Here is a 16,828-nt window from a genome sequence, read left to right on the forward strand (position 1 = left end):
TCTTGTTGTTTTTATATCCAACCACCACTGTCATCATCAGTAATGTGATAGTGAGTGGCCAGCATAAATAGAGAGATGGACAAATTTATCCTTGGAGCAGCCAGTCTTAAGATATAGCTGTTTTGCAGAAATAGTTGATTAGAAACAACACACTCTTCTTGAACAATAAAAAATGAATCAGTCTACTTAAAGCATACATTTGGAATGATTTTGCAAAACAACAAAACTTCTCCCAGCATGTAAGCTTTTTGTGCTGCAAAGCTGTAATGACAAATGCCTTGTGGAATAACTGCTGTTTAAATAGTGGTCATGCCCATTCAGTGCAGCAATAAAAAGGGGTCTGTTGCTGATTTCATAGACTTCAATGTCTCCTACTGTCAATGTTCAATTTGGCAGTCTGGTGCAACCCCATGTGGACTAGGCTATAAGGTACGTTTAGAAAGGAAATCTTGGGATGGTTGTCAGGAAAAGTCTACACTGTGAGCATGAAGGTGCTTGATCTATCAAGAGTGAGGTGCTGCAATGCATATTTTATGTATTTTTACATCACATACTCATTGGACAAAATCTTCTGCTTCTTCCGTATAAATATAATAGCTACTGAAGTAGTAGCTATCTGTGCATCTGTTCAGGACCAGCTGTATAAGAAGTGCTGTCATGTGACAATGAATATGTTAAGAAGCTATTTTTCTGTTTCAGCTGACTAAAGACTATAAACAACATTCAAAGGCCTGTGTACATGTGAGGGGCATGGTACAGTCAAGCACGAAGACAACACGTGACTAATGGATTTACAGTGGACTGGCAGTGCCTTACAATTTTATTCAACTGCTGCAGTCAGAAAACCTGCATATTGTTATAGGTATACGGATGATGGTAAACTCTTTCTTGAGGGAGCAGGCATTTAGTTGGTAAAATCTAAGTTTTCTTTAATTTTTGTGCTTAGTACAATTTCTGGCCTCTTTGCCACTTAACAGTATCTTTTATTTGTTTCAGTCTTATTTTTTGTGATTAAAATTACACTGTTTGTGCCTATGAATTCATCTGGGGTTGACCTGCAGTGTGTTCAAGCTGGAGTTCGTACCCTCCTAATCCTAGGTCTCCTTCATGAATATCTTCCTTTCCTGTAGCCTGGGTGGAGCCTGTTCTGTCTTGCGCTGGCACTGGTATGTGTGCAGCTGATTCATAGTTTTCAGTCAATTCATCATTATTGACAATATAATCTGTGTCGTCATCCTTCAGTTGATCCTGTATTCAAAGAAAGAACATGATCAGGGGAAGGGAGACTCCTGTGGAGGACACTTGTTAAAGCTTAAATGGAGAACAGGTCTGATGCAATTCCACTTTCATTTTATTTCATTACTTATTTTTTTTCAGGTGTTAATTTAACATCTTTATGTTGATGAAAGCAAATAGTTGCTTACCATGTTCTGCTCTTGAGTAGTGTTGAGAAACATAACCTACCCTTCAAATCTTTAAGATAATGTCAATGCTTAAATATCACTGATGAGTAGCCAATACTTTCAGCATCTGGCTGAATTATTTAGAACATGTCACTCATATTTGAAGCTCACAGAATTAATGATCATTCTTGAAAATGTAGTACTGCACTTTCTAAGACCTCTTCTCCACAACCCTGAAGCAACTGTATAATTTTTAGCCTTAAAAGTAATAAGCTTTGGAGAAGGGACTTTACCTAAGTGTTTAATTGGTGAAATGGCAGATTTTGGATTACACCTTAAATATAATTAACTGAGCTAGGTACTTACATCATATGCGCTGGGGCTGGTCAGAAGCCTGGCAACAGGGTTACACCATTCAGGTAATGTTGTTGTGAGAGGCGGACCGGCGTGGGTTAAGATAGGTTTTAGGTATCTGTGAGGTTTGTTAAAGAATATTTCCCATATAGATATTGATACTAACATGCTTCTCTATTACACAAAGAAATTTCATTTTAAAGCATAACGGAATCATCTAACTTAATGGAAACATAGAAAATAGACTCTTTACCCACTGGTTACTGCATACATTCACCTGTCATCAGTCTTTCTAATGTTTTCCAGTAACAACAACAAAAAAAACCCCAAACCACCCCCCCAACTCCCAAAACACTTGATGCTGAAAATCTGTCTTGAAGGGTACCAGAATGGCCGAAGGGGATGTATTGTGGGATACATAAGAAGAGAGGAAAGGTGCACTAGATTATCCTGTTTACTGTTGATCTAAGTGTGATCTCTTATGCAATTTTAGCAGGAAACAATTTAAGATGCATCTGTATCGGCTACTTTATGTAAGAACAGTAGTGAATGTTTTCTTAAACACACATACTCAGCCTTTTGTAAAATCAGTGCATTTCTTCAACAGGCAAAGTATATTTAATCAAATACTAAGTTTCTTTATTGCTGGGAGTGTACACAAGTTCTCTGTAATAACTAATTTTAAGTATTCAGCGTGTTTTGTTTTGCACTTCATACATCAATGCTCCTTTATATAAAATTATATAAATAAGTTAGGAACAGGATTTATGCTGTTGTCTTGCACCTGTCTTTCCAATCTTTTGGATGAAAAGTGCTTTATTGAGAGAAAAGAAAAACCTGCTCATCTTGAGTAATTGTATCATCCTTGTATCTGTCAATAACGGCTCTCCCCTGAGTCCCTCAGGTTGACTTCTCTTCTCTGTTACTTTTACTTGCAAAGTAATTTTCAGTGTTCTTTGGGAAGCAGGTCTGTCAGCTATTTTTGCTGCTAGGGAAAACTTTATTGATTGATTGTTGTCCCACTTTCTACCCCCCTGCTCCTTTTTCTTGCGTTCTTGCTTGTGCTCTCTCCCTTGCTTTTTCTCTCTCTGTCTCCTTAAAGAAGAAAGGAACAAATGTAAGACTGAGTAGTGATTTGAGCTCTGCAGCGATATTTTAGAAATACTGAGTAAGTAACAGTGGGTCTTAAGCCTAACCATTCTAGTGCCTCCTTTTCCTGCATTATTGGTTGTTTATGGTATCACTGCTTTACACACAAAGTACACAAGTACTGTATCCTGAAGCAACTGTTATGTAAAACATCCTTGTGATCTCAGTTACAGACTGAAAGGCGGAGTAACTTGCTAGGCTGTCCTCTATACTGTAGCCATGGAAGTTGTTCTGTAGCATCTGGGGGGTGGGTGTGTGTGTTTGTGTATTTTTAAAATAAACTGCATCTGTCGGAAGATTGTGCAGTTTGTTCATCCAAGGTCATATACTGAGTTTGGAAAAACAAATTATGAGTTAACTTGTATTGACTCTTAAAAAAATTGGAAGATTTTATCAGAAGCATGATCAAGCTGGGAATCTCATGAAATCAAATTGTGCAGGGAAAGTTTAGGCCCTTTTGCTTCTGTAAGAGTAAAATCAAACCAAGCAATCCCTTTCTCATCTACTCCTGATCTTATTTGAAACCTCAAAAAAGAAGCGCCAAGCAGTTAAGAGTTATTAGTAAAGAGCAATGTATGAAAGCCATCAATTAGAGTTGCTTTGTTTTTCAGCACTCCAGAAAAACCTAATTAATAGGCCAAAAATGGAAGTAGAAGCCTAATTACAGGTTTTTAATCTTTGGAAATATTGGCTTTGTTAGTACAAACAACTTGCATTGTTTGAACGGAGTTGTCAGACCTAGCATGAAAAGTAGGGGCTTGTAGTAGAAGTTGCATTATACTGACTTTGGTCTGCTCTGTTCTTTTATTCTCTTCCAGAATGAGTAACTGAAGATAAATATTATTCTATGCTTCCTCCTCAATCTGATGTTATCTCAGGCCTTACTTCTAAGCAGCCTTATAACCTTATAATGAGCTTTATAGCTCTCAGTAAAAATTTGAGTAGTTTTCCTGCTGTGCTTGCATGAAGCTCAGCACCACATCAGATAGGAACAGTGCTGCATGCTGAAACAGGCAAGCTATTTGGCTGACAAAGTAATCGTCAGTCTTTGGAGCCACCACCACTTATATCATAGACTTTTGTGTCTGGTGTGTTTAACTGGTTGCTGTGTGTACACTGATGCTTTTAAGTTGAGGATGGCTTAATTTTGGGCTGCAACAGGTCCTCTAGGTCCCCTTCCTTTTGCACTTGTTCTAACGTGTTCGTTGTGTATTGCCCATACTTCTGCTTTTTGAAGCCTCTTGAGATGCAGTTTAAAGTGAAGATAACTTTCTTGGGCTGCTTGTGATGCTTCTGATTCTGTCACAAATTATTTACCTCTTCCTTATTTCAGTAGTTATGTGGCCTACTAAAGGAACTTAAATTGCACAGGTCTATTTTTCGTTGTTTTAATAACCTATGCTGTAAATGTTTACCTTTATTTTTGACACAGTTGCTTTATAGTATTACAGACATGATCATCGTTCAGTGCAGCATGAAAGAGGAATTGTAATCCATGTGCAGTGCTGGCATTTCAAAAGTATCTCAGACACAGGTGTACAGCATTTTAAGGCTGTCAAGAAGTGTTATCACACTCCAGCTGCTCTGGTTGCATCTCTCGGCATCTCCAGGGAGAAATAATCTAAATAGTGTAATAAAAAAAGGTAGGTCTTGCACTAAGGCTGCTTTAAAAATTGGAAGAAACAAAGTGTAAAACTCTTAGCATAACTCAAAAGTTACTGCCCAAAACAAATTCATGCCTGCCTAATCCAGGGATAGGGAGAAGCTACCAGGAAAACATTGTATTGGTCAACCCCTCTGTGGGCAGAACAGCCCACCCGCATGTCTTGGGTTCTACACCATGTAATATACTGCCTTAAAGAGCACTAGTATTGTAAAGATGGCTAATTTCCAAGGAAATTGAATTCAAGAAGCCTGTATATGCATGCGCATAGAATTTTAATCAGCATACAGTGCTGGCACATTAGCATGCCTTTTACTTTCATAATCAAACACTATTTTTTCTATTGACTCCTCACATCTCCAGGCTTCCACTTTCAGTTTACATGCCCAGAAATGTTTACCCTGGGTCCCCTCATTGCCATTTGAACATCCCTTTGCCCAGGCAGTTCTCGTCTTCCCTCACCACTAGCCAGGCATAGTTCCTCTCCCTTCCTGTTTCACTGACACCAGACTCGACATTTACATCTGTTTACCCCTTCCTGGTTCAGCTTCTGTGTCTTCTGAGTTTGACTCATGTAATGTCCTCTTCTCTACTGCCCAGCAATAAGTGGAGGCAATGCCATTTGCAGACAAGACAGTTGGCAAGTGTCAGGACAACATAGCCTGAAGTTGAGCCACAGGCAGGTTATTTGCTGGGGCTGCTGAAGCTGAGCAATTCAAACAGGGGCTGGGGAGGGTACAGTGTGCTCAATAGCAACAGGACCTTCAGAATTTAGGTCTTGAAACTGAAGAGTTTTTTTGGCCCGGAAGGTGTTTTGCCTTTTGCCTCATTGCATAATGGGGGCTCTGTAACTCAAGGTAATCCCATCCTCCCCAAAGGCAAATATGTTTACACTATAATACTTACCATTAAAAAGCCCCAAGTACAGGAATGCCTGTGATAGCAGTCAAAATTACATATACCAGTTTTTCCAGAGACTATGTTCTTATATCAAGCTGTACTATAAATAGACGTTTGTTAAAAGTATGTTATAGCACCTAGCAATAGACTGTTAAATATTTCTGCTGTAGGCATAAGTCTCTAGAGGTAAATGTCACCACTCCCAGAATCTATCCTTTGTGCAATGTTTTTAAGACTTCTTGAGGTTTGCAGCCTTTTATTTTAAAGTGTCCCTTTCATGAATATTTTTAAGTCTGAGTTTGTAAATTAGTTATCATGAACTTAATATTACTTTGTTTTATTTATGAAGAAACACACATAAAGATTTCAAAGATATAATGTCACTTCTGTTTGTTCAATCTATTTCCTATAGTAAAGACAAATGTTTTTTTCCTTGGTAGAGTTTGGGTTTTCGGTTTTGTTGGTGTGCTTTTTTGTGTGGTGTGTTTGGTTTTTTTGTTGTTTTTGTTTTTTTAGAAACTGAGAATGATTTTGATATTAGTGATGTGGTAGCCTAAAGAGCAAACACTTCAATTTTGGTAGTGTTTGAGTGGGAGCAGGCAAATTATGAAACTTTTATCTGGTTAAGTTCTGCATGTGGCTGACCCCTAACAGCTGACTGAGATTATTTGGTTACTTTATACAACAGCTTGTGTGCATGACTGAGCTGGTGAGGCACAGAGATATCTCCAGGTCTTAAGGGCGTGCACAGCAGATTAAAATTGCCTGAAGGAGAAGGATCTCTCCTCCTGACTCTTGCAAGAGAGTGTGATGTTTTCCCATCTACCACAATTTTCTTCAGAGAATGGGGAGTTATCAGTGTAGACTGGTTGAAAAGTGCAGGGAATAGTTATATTAGATTTAACTGTTAGAATAGCAGGTATGTTTTTGAAAAGACTGAGATCTACAGTGACTTAACATGTAAAGATAACCTGATCTGCACTGTGGAGAAAGCTGAGAAGAAACTGCTAAATCTGGTATAAATGATATTTTAACTTACAGTTGTTACCAGGGAATTCTGCTCTAGTTCTTTGTGACTCTTCTCTTTTTATGGAGTGGTTTCAAAAAATAAATTTCCCAGTACTGTTGCAACTTAAAATACTAAACTGAGGATAAATGGAATCATACTGTAGTCCTGCAAAGTCAAATCATCAGGTCTCTTTTTATTAATATTCATTCTCTCTGTTTTTGTCTTATGTCTGAGAACAGAGAGGGTGGATGAAAATCAGTGGTAACAAAAACTAGTTCAGTGCATTCTTACAGGAAAGTCTGACTGTCAGAAACTAGAGCCAGATGTAGTGTCAGACCCAAAGAATTAATTCTGGCTTTTATGCAGAATATGGCAAAAAAATTGCTGTTGTCAGCTTTGAAACTGGAAGCATTGCAGAGATGTGGGCAAAATGGAGGGAGTTAATAGAATTGATCTTAGTCAGGTCTTTTTATAGATAAGTAGCTGCAGACTAAGAAGAGTAAAATGTGTGGGGTATTTGCAGACCCTGGACTTCTGATTGTGAGCTCACTGAAGCAGAGAGGAAAATTGAGACATCTTACTCAAATGATTTGAAGCCTATTGTATCCTGAATATAACACTTCCATGTGAAGAAAAAAAATCAGAGGCATAAATGGAGATTTGCTTATAATTGAGTGGGTAATACAGCTACTCTTGAAAATAGAAGGATAGAATGTGCAGAAGGATAGAAGAATACTCATAAGATTCAAAAGGAATATATGAACAGGCACTAATGTCAGACAAATTAACATTAGAAAGAGCTTTGGAAGATGCAGACTATGAAGCAGCTAATGAGAAGAAAAAACCTCCCTGACATCAGTTGTATAATAACAAGGAAACTACCCTCTAACAAACCCAACCAAAACACAACTAAGTAAAATGCTCCAACAGAGATGCCTATGTCAGCTGCACACACAGCAAAGAGGTAAGACAGTGTTGCATTAGTGACATCAGCATTGATGATATGTATGTGACTTTTCAGAATAATGTATATGATTTGAAGTGACATAATTGGTAGGATTAATTTTCTCTATTTTCAGACACCTTTATAGTAGGATATCCGAAAGAAATCTAGCCTCACTTTTTCATCTATATAGAGAAATGGCCAAATCCTAAGATAGTCTCATCCTGCAGTGCTGGAGTTAATTGGAACGAATTGAAACTAGGATGAGTTTCTTTCTCTTTATTGACTATAAAAGTTTGAACAACTAGATTAGACTTAAATGGCTAATAATTAAGTATCTAAAGTTGGGTGAAATGTGTCTTACTTCAGGACATAAGAAAATAGAACCAATGAGGCAAAATATAAGAAACCAAACACAATATCCTCCACACCAAGGAAACTAGGAGTCTGTGAAAAGCATCTATTTTCACAGTTGGGTAATATAACTATATTAAATGCATTTAGAAGAAAAAAGGATATAAGTAATACAGATTTCTGTGTAATAAATATAGTGTCAAAGCCAGCAGCAGAAATAAAAGCTTTAAAATCATTAAGCTTGCGAAAACCTGAATGACTGTGGAATTAATAAAAAGAAATTTCACCTCAGAGAAAACTTAAACATTTTCTGGCATGTTTGAAGGCATAGAAGGTTTCTCAGGGCATTGCAAAACTGGTCTACCTGTGGCTTGTCAATAGGGTTTCCTTTTCTGCAGGAGCTTCTGCATATGGTACATCTTTAGCACAGTTACAAAAGTAGAGGTAGCTTACTGATGCCAATAGTATTGCATTAGAAAGGATTAACACTGGTGTGACCTGGCTCTGCATAGACCCATAAGGCCTTAAAAAAGGTGTCTGATGCCCACTGCCTCAGATGAGATCGCTTTTAAGCTCTTCACGTGAAGCGTGTTCATTGTATAAAATGCTTCAGCCCTGGTACTGGCAGAGGGAATGGATGTAGAAGAGCAAGCAAGTTAGCAGGGATTTCTGCACGGAAGATTGTTTCATAAGAATGTCCTTGGCATCACAATCTGCCCAAGAAGTATTCCAGAAAATGCATGAAGAATGAGGACTGGCAGCAGTTACATGCCTTGTTAATGATAATCTAATACCAGTGGCACCTCAAATCTATTAATTTGCAAGATGCAGGGTGGGTAAACCTTAAAGATTAAGCGCAGTGGAGTACAAGTACAAATTAGTTTTGACCAAATGAATTACTTCAGTTGCATCATAGAAGAAGAGAGAAAAGATCTGATCCAAATAAGGTGAAAGCCATAAAGCTTTTAAAAACCTTTCATCAATAAATTATAGTAGGTGCAAGTTGATTGCACCTGATAAGACAGGTGCTGGGGTTAGCAATGGTCATAGTGCCTTTGCCCCAGGAGAGGAGAACTTGGGGACCCAGGGGGGTGGTGGGAGGGGTGGGTAGCAAAAGAATAATGTGAACAAGACTTTCCAAACAAGATGGGCATCATGTTGCTCAAACAAAAATGCTACAGTGAAAGCAAGGCAATAAAATGGCTGCTAGAACAGCTGGAGTAATATTCTTGCTCTGCCTCTCTGATGTGGATTGAGAGCTAAAACCAGTGCACCAGTATTATCCTCAAATAGGAGAAGAACTATTTGGCATTTTTTTAGGAAATCGGATCAGATATTTCATCATTACATAGATACAGCTGCACAATAACAGTTAATTGTTCACAGATCTGTGGAGACTGTTTTTGACAAATCCCCAGCTTCCATATTGCCAAGATTCAGAGGATGCTCTCAGTTACGAAGGTACAACTTGAAAGGGAAATACAAGAAAATCCTGTAAAGAACTTTTCTTGTACAATTTTGTTTAAGGATGAGCTATGAATGCAGAGGAAGGCTTGGAGGAACAATGTGCCTTATTCTGATGCTTGCTTGTGTTTGTAAAGATGTTAACAAAAACAGAGAAACAAAAGTGACAATTCACTACATTTTAGAAATAAAAATAAAATAGGATGATCTCTATAAAAATAATAGAATCTCTTCCTCTATCGGAAGACTGTGAAATAAAGAGTAAATAAGGAGAATGGTGTCATGCTAGAAGGGAAGAGAACAGTAGCTCAAAAGAAAATGAAAATTCGGAAGAAGTTTTTTAAGGACTGGTTGGTACAGTAGTGCAGATAAACGAGAGCTATTCTCGTGGCCCAGTATAAGCTGTTATCGGGGACGTGTGTATCCCTATGGAACGAAAGCAGGGCACCAAGGTGACCTGTGCTGGGTGAAGCTCATGACAAAGCTGACAATAGGATAACATGCAAAGTATTAATGAAATTATGACTGCTTATCTATGCAGTTGTGAGAAACAATATTCATTCCAGATGTGGAATTAGATGCAAAACTAGTGTGACAAGATCAGGATGTGGTTTATCAGTTTTGTGGAAGAGTATTTTACTCAGTACTGTGGTGTACTTGCGGCCAGTTAGGTAATGAGTGAGAGGTGCTGGGAGTGACTTAGAGCTGGGCTACTGAGAGCAGGATAACTTTTGTAAAGCTTTGTTAATAGAAAGCTTGTTTAATATACCCTCTGAGAATCTCTAGCCCTGCGAGCAGATTGGTCCAAAGACTGTCTTCAGATTCTCCATCAGCTTTGTCCAATTTGTAACCCATATTGTATGCATAGTTAGCTAGCTGGATGAAGTTGGAAGTCTAATAGTTTTGTGAAGAAAGCACATAAAGAAGTGGACGGCTCGGTGCTGAGGAAGGGAAGACATATTGCACAGGAATAGCTACTGCTGTAATCCAAAGAAAGCAGCCTTCTGGCAAGCCAGATCTTTGTTTTTGTAAAAATATTTTAAAACAGACAGACCAGTTAGAAATCCCTCATGATATAAAATTCCCTAAGAGGTATGCAAATTTCAGTGCAAAGAACAATTGAGAACAGTTAATTATGGCAGAGATCCTAGCCAGAAAACTCCACCTTACTGAACAAGGATAATAGCAGCTTTTATACTGCTAGGAGTAAAAGAAATAAAAAGTATTTATCCTCCTATTGCAGTTTAAAATTCTAAATAGGTAAAACAACATTTTTTTAGTAACCGTGGCAGATTAAAATAACAGTACAGAAGGTACATATTAAGAGACCAAACTGCCTTTTGATCAGAGAAGTTTATCAAATATAAGACAGAAATAGCAAAAACTAGCACAAGATCAACAGTTGGAATAGTTCATCTCACTGCTTTTATTGCTGTATTAGTCTAGAGCCGGATATCCAAACTCTTAATATTTGTCTTCGCATGAAAGAGTCTGTGAATTCTAGAGAAAAGTATGTTGAGTGAGGACTGTAGTCTGTGATGGAGAAAGTGGGAGACACATGGGGTTGGGGGGTGCATGGGTGGGAACATGACAGATTTTTGCAAGTGTGACAAGTGACTTTTATGGTTTGGTTAAAACATAGCTGGGCAATGGTTGAAAAATGATTTTTTTTTTTTTTTTCTAGAGTGAAGATTCAAAGGGGATATAGTTTCGCAAAGCTATGGTATTCCAGATGAGAAGCTGCAATGAGAATTTCTAAACCTTTCTTCTGTTTTATTATGTTGTTAACAGAATGTGGGAACTCAATGAAATTAGAAGGCGCTCACTTTTAGGCAAACAAAGATATATGATTTTACAGTAGGTATTCAAGGTGCGGCAATCATTGCCTGAAGAAATTCTGGAGCCTGTGATAAAGGGAAGTGTGATCCGATACTGTAACGCAATTACAGCTGTGCAAGCCAAGGGGATGCCAGACCTTAGGCCTCTGGGAGGGGTGGGGGAACTCCCCCACTTTTTTCTGTACAACCCACAAGATGTACTTGGAGGGTTTTATTTCTTCCATCTGCTGCTGAAACATTAGCATGATGGTAAATAATGGATCTGCCACAGTACAAGGAAATCTGTGCCCTTGTAATGTTGTCATTGCTGTGTTTGGCTAAAGCATAAAATGCTTTTGTAATTGTTTAATAGATTATTTTGACGTGTTCTTAGAGATGTTGCAGGTATTGGTCAGGCATCAGTTTCGGAGAGGTTAAGCCAGTCTCCTAAAGCTTACCTACCTCATGTCTGACAGTTCATTATCTTTCCATTGAAAGATTCTGGAAACAGATTCTGAAGAATATTTTTGTTTTAATTTGTCATCATTTCTTTCCATTTATTGGCGCAATACACTGTGCACATGTACCAATGCTGGCATTGACCCAAATACAGGCAATAATAGAGGAGGGGAAAAGTACAGTGCCGCATGAATGAGCATGAGGCTTTCTCATTCTCGGTGTTTCATTAGATGGGAGAGGTCAGCTATTGGGGTTTCAGTCGTGAGTTGCTCATAATACAAAAGCCAGCTATACTGTGTGTGAGGAAGCGTAGCTGTTTTGTGAATGTGATTTGGTTAAGAAACACATTCATGGAGATCATTGCTTTTCTTTTCCTATCTCTGGCAACTCCTGCACTCAACTCCTAATCCAGATCTGATTTCAGAACTGTTTGCCACTCAAAGTTCACTCTAATGGCTTGTTTCCAAATACCTTCATATTTTAATGGGTTTAGACCTAAATTTGTATTCAAAAGCCAAAGTCTGTGTGAACTTATGTTCAGTTTATTTCCTTCTTTCACAGCTAGTTTTTCCCCACATAGAACTGGTGTAGTTGCTTTTTTTGTAGAGGTATGGCCTGTTCTGGTTCAGTGAACTTTAAAATTACTGCTTGGCTGTTGATGACAGCTTGGTTGGATGACAGCACTTGGATAGCTAAGCCCATTGATCTGCTTTACTCCTGTGAAAGAGCATAAGAAGGAATTTGGTCACTTGAAAGCACTCTACTTTTCCCAGTTCTTCCAAAATTTTGTTGCATATAGAGCAGTGCTGTTAACTCCCTCTGGCATGATTACATAGCTCTGCAGTCTGCTGTGGGAGGGAAGCAAAGCATAGCCCTTTCTTCTCTGGGGCTTCAGTCTTCAGGATTTATGTTAGCAGCCTTGCTTGCTTTGCTTTCCGGGAATGCCTGTAACTAAGACCTGGCAGATATCAAAATTGACTTCTGAGCCTGTTAGAGGCACACGAATAGCCTGGTCCTATAAATAACTGACCTTCTGCAATGGTATGGCTATAGCTAATTCAGTAACAACCAGAGCGCTAGCGTAGAGGGCAGAAGATCAAGCAAAGATCTGAAATCTTGTCTAGACCTGTGTTTCTCAAAGTGCAAAAGAGCTTTGAGCAGCAGCAGGTATGACATGCCTCCTGCTTTCCATATGAGCTAGGGCAATGGACCAGGCTCGCTCTGTGTGAACCGCAAGAGTCCTGTAAGGTGTTTGGAAGTGAAAATTTGAATACGCTATAGGTTGGTTTGATGTGCCTAACTGAGGTTGTGTCAGTTATGTGTGTTCTAAGGGCTGAGTTGTTAATGTTGAATTATAATAAGCTCTTGCCTAGAGCTTCACCATTAAGACTCCCAAGGCAAGGCATTCCTTGGCATGTCAACCAGTAACTGAGGTGGTGTAGTCCTCCAGGCTCCTGTCAGAGGCGTGTAATACTGCCCTGGGCACCTGAATTAGCAAGGCTTTCCAATACTCTGGTATGGACCACTACATCTAGATTTTTGTCTTGTTAATAATCAAAATTGAAGGGAACTTATGACTTATTAGGAGGATGATAACCTCTAATAGTTCTTTGGATCAAAATCCATGATGGTACTAAAAAAACCCAAACAAAACCTACACAAACAAAAAAAACAACTAACAACCCAAACCTCAAAAAACCCCTGCTAAAAAGATTGGAAACTTAAAACATATTGCTAAGCTTACTGGGTATCTTGGCAGTAGCAATCATATTTTTGCATAATTAATGAATTTTATGTAACACTGCAGTATAGAAATGGCTGGCATCAAGGTACTCCCTTAGAATATACAGAGCTTGCAGTGCTGTACCAGGAAATGAGCTGCCTGAATGGTTAAAGTCAAATTCTTCCAGGAAAAAAGAATAAGGAAGACAAAAGGATCAAATAGATGTTTTAGTTTTGCCAAAATTGGAAATTGTTACTATCTTGACTAGATATTATTTAAATTTTCAAGAAATGATTTTAAACCAGACTACATTTGTCTTTACCTTGTTTATTGTGGAATCTGGGAACTAAGTATCAAATAGCCTTAATGTTGCAAATTGTCAAAAATTGTAAAAACCAAAAACAAACAACAAAGTGACCAGCCAGCATTAGTGAATCATAATTAATTTAAAATCACATAATATAAATTTAAAAAATAAACTCTTATTTTTTCTGGTGTTTGGTACTAGAAACCTTCTCTAACATCTGTAATATAGCCCTTGGAGATAGACCATTTTGGGCTGTGTTTGGAACTCTTCCTGTGGCTTTCAAGGAAGAAGTAGAACTGTAATGCAGTGACAATAACTTCTATTTAACCTACAAATCAGGTTGTTGAGAATGTTTTTTTGTAGAAAATGGAACTTGTCAGACAAATCTAATTTTATCCTTGGATGAAATTATAAGTTTGATAAAAATGACCCACATTTAATAAGCTTTAAGGCATTTAGAATGGCATTATGATTAAAAAAATAGCTCTCTACAGTATCAGTAAGACATGCATTAAATTGATTAAGAATTGGCTGATTGATAGACCTGAAACAGTAATTGCCACTGGAGAATAGCCATGAATTTGAGTGTTTCAATGCAGGTTTTAGAGGGGTCAATAGAAAATTTTGATATTCAATAATTTCAATAAGTTGCTGATACAACATGTGGATGATGGAGACTAAATCATGGTAAGCATAGAGCAATCATGTAGACATACCTTGATTGCCTGGTAAGCTGGTCTCATTCAAATATGCTTCCTCTAATTGCGTTCCTGACAACAAATAATCAAGGAGGGCCAAATTTTCCTGCAGTGCTTGTAGGTTGTGCCAAGACTTTTCATGAGCTCTGAGGAAAATGATGTGTGCAAACAATGAGTAGAGAATAAAACTAGCGTGCCAGTGCTTCTGTATTAGGCGCTAGTGAGACCAGTACTGGAATATCATGCCCAATGTGGTGGTCCATGTTTTAAAGTGGTTTTCAAAAAGTTCAGAAGGATGTGAAAGAGAGACCCCCTTCTTCCCCCAAAATACTAAAAATAGAGGGAAAGGTAGAATAGTGACTTAATTCTTTAAGTAGCTTTTCTTGACAAAAAATACATGATAATGGGATGTGTATTTTAAAAAATAAATAAATGCAGGCAGTAAGGTAAATCTGTGCAAAAAGACATAAACCAGATGTTTTAACAGTGACTAACCAGTGAAAAATATTCCTAAGGGAAGTAATGAACTCTCCATTGCTGATATTTTTCTGACCCGGGATGGATACCTTCCTGATACCTGGTATCCTTCAGCTCACACAAGTTTCTGAAATCGATACAGAATGAAATTTAACAGTTCAGACTTGATAATGTAAAAGCCCCTGTGCAGCCTAAAATCTAAGATTTATGAATTTAATTAGTTAACACCTTAGAAGCCCTTTGACCCTAGGAAAGTCAGTGGTCACTCAAATTAATTCTTTCTGGAAGGATACTTGGCTTAGTATCTGAGAAATATTTAATCTTTAAGCAATTTTTTTTTTTGTATCTTCCTAATTTCTTACGAACCTAGTTGTTCCAGGTTATGTCTGTGTGACTACACTTGCCTAAGCCCTATCGTTCTAGTTACTTAGCTCTGCTTCATTTAGTTTGCTAACATTTTGTGGAAGCACATAATCTCACTTCTCTGTTCTGTACCAGTGGATTAAGTATTTCATTATCTTTGTGTGTGAACCTGTAGTTCTTGAATGAGTTTTACAACACCGTATTGGCTTTGTATTTGATTATAATTAGATTCAAGTTTCTTAACAACAGACTGCAGAGGACATTTAACTCCTTTAGCAGCTTGAGAAAATTGCTGTGTGAAAGGTATTTAGATTTAAAGTAACTTTTTTTTTTAAATCCTGTGTCCAACATATATGAATACAATTACAGTAACGGGCTAGTCTCTCTTATTCTGGAAAAGTATCTCCAAATCACATCAAAGGTCCCATGGAAATTGATACCAGTTCAAAGATTTGTCTATCTCTGCAGAGCTGTTGTTAGTATGCTGTGGGAAGGCATTTGATGGTGTGTAGGGAAAGCACTATCCTAGTAAGGATGTGATTAGTGATGGACAACTTTCAGGTGGTCACGTTTGTTTTGCTACAGGGAGCCACAGGCCATAGGTGTCCCAGGCAATAGATACCTTCAGTACTGTCACAGGAACTGACTTAAAGCTGTGTTAACTGGACTTAATCTTCATGAACATCATGATGACAAATGTCTATGACTAGTGAATGGTAAATTACCAGGTTGTGGTGGTATCTACAATACTAGTTTTGTGTGTGGCCCTATATCGCCCTGGGTAGCTGGAGCCATCCTCTTTCCGTGCTGTGTCTGTCTTCACCCCTGTGCCTTCCAGTTGCCATCCTAGTGTTTTGTGCAGTGCCTGCTTCCCCTGGAGGAGGGCTGCTTTTCCCTCCTTTCTGCCTGGCCAGTGGTGCTACTGCCTCTGCTCCCCAAAGAGTCAGAGCAAACTTGTGTGTGATCAGCTGGGGCTGTCTGGACCTAGGAAAACAGCAGCAAAGGAAGGTGTTTTGGGGCAGGGTGTTCCCAGTGCCCTCTACCCATGACAATTTCTCTCCCAGGGACAGATGCTCATCTTCTGGGGAGTTAGCGAGATGCAAGAGACATTGGGTATGGTCTCCAGAAACCAAACTAGCTCCTTATCCAGAAGGCTTAATAGTGTGGCAGTATCTGGTAGCTAAAGTGTGATGATTTGTGGGCGTTGGTATCAGGAAAGACTTAAATGAGGTTGCTTCTCCGTAGTTTCACTTCAGCAGCCCAAAGGAACCCTGAGGGGACAACTAACTTTCATCCATCTGGCGCTGCTGTGGTCCAGATGAGGGATTATGGCACCTTCGCCAAAACATACATGTTCAGCTTCTGTAGCTAATGATTTTCTTCCAGAGCACCACTGGAGCTATTTCTGGCATAAACACCTCTAGACTGCAGACAAGAGCTCTCTGTCTACCCCTTCCTAAATTACAATTTTCCGTATTTGAGTGTGATGGTGGGAGTTATTCTGGATTCTGTCACAGTAGTTCTTGACTATTGCACATCCAGGAAAGCTCTCTGTGATCAGAGTGAGGGATTCAAACTACAATTACTGTGAAATGCCAAATTAACATTTATAATAGAAATATCTTTTTCATCTGAGAAATCAGTGTTTCTGGGTTTAGATGCCTGAGTTTTCAATGAAAAGTCAGTTTTTGAATGGAGTGTGCGTTCAGCTGCAAGCTTCTTTTTCTGTTGAAAATATTTGACCA

At 38.5% G+C, this 16,828-nt stretch overlaps 1 protein-coding gene across 1 annotated transcript in view; it reads right to left on the reverse strand.

Moving 5' to 3' along the window:
- Nucleotides 1-1,032: 1,032 nt before the first annotated feature.
- The window catches only part of SLC9A9 (solute carrier family 9 member A9), a gene marked incomplete at its 3' end in the record, with an annotated part of 204,786 nt that continues 188,990 nt past the window's right edge, over nucleotides 1,033-16,828 (reverse strand). The window contains exons 15-16 of the mRNA XM_082003926.1: nucleotides 1,770-1,875; nucleotides 1,033-1,248 (exon numbers count right to left, since the gene is read on the reverse strand). Coding sequence (XP_081860052.1) covers nucleotides 1,033-1,248; nucleotides 1,770-1,875 — 322 coding nt within the window. The remainder of the gene's footprint in view (nucleotides 1,249-1,769; nucleotides 1,876-16,828) is intronic.

This window comes from Phaethon aethereus, assembly GCF_964289735.1.
Source record: "Phaethon aethereus genome assembly, chromosome: 9".
Lineage (NCBI taxonomy): Eukaryota > Metazoa > Chordata > Aves > Phaethontiformes > Phaethontidae > Phaethon > Phaethon aethereus.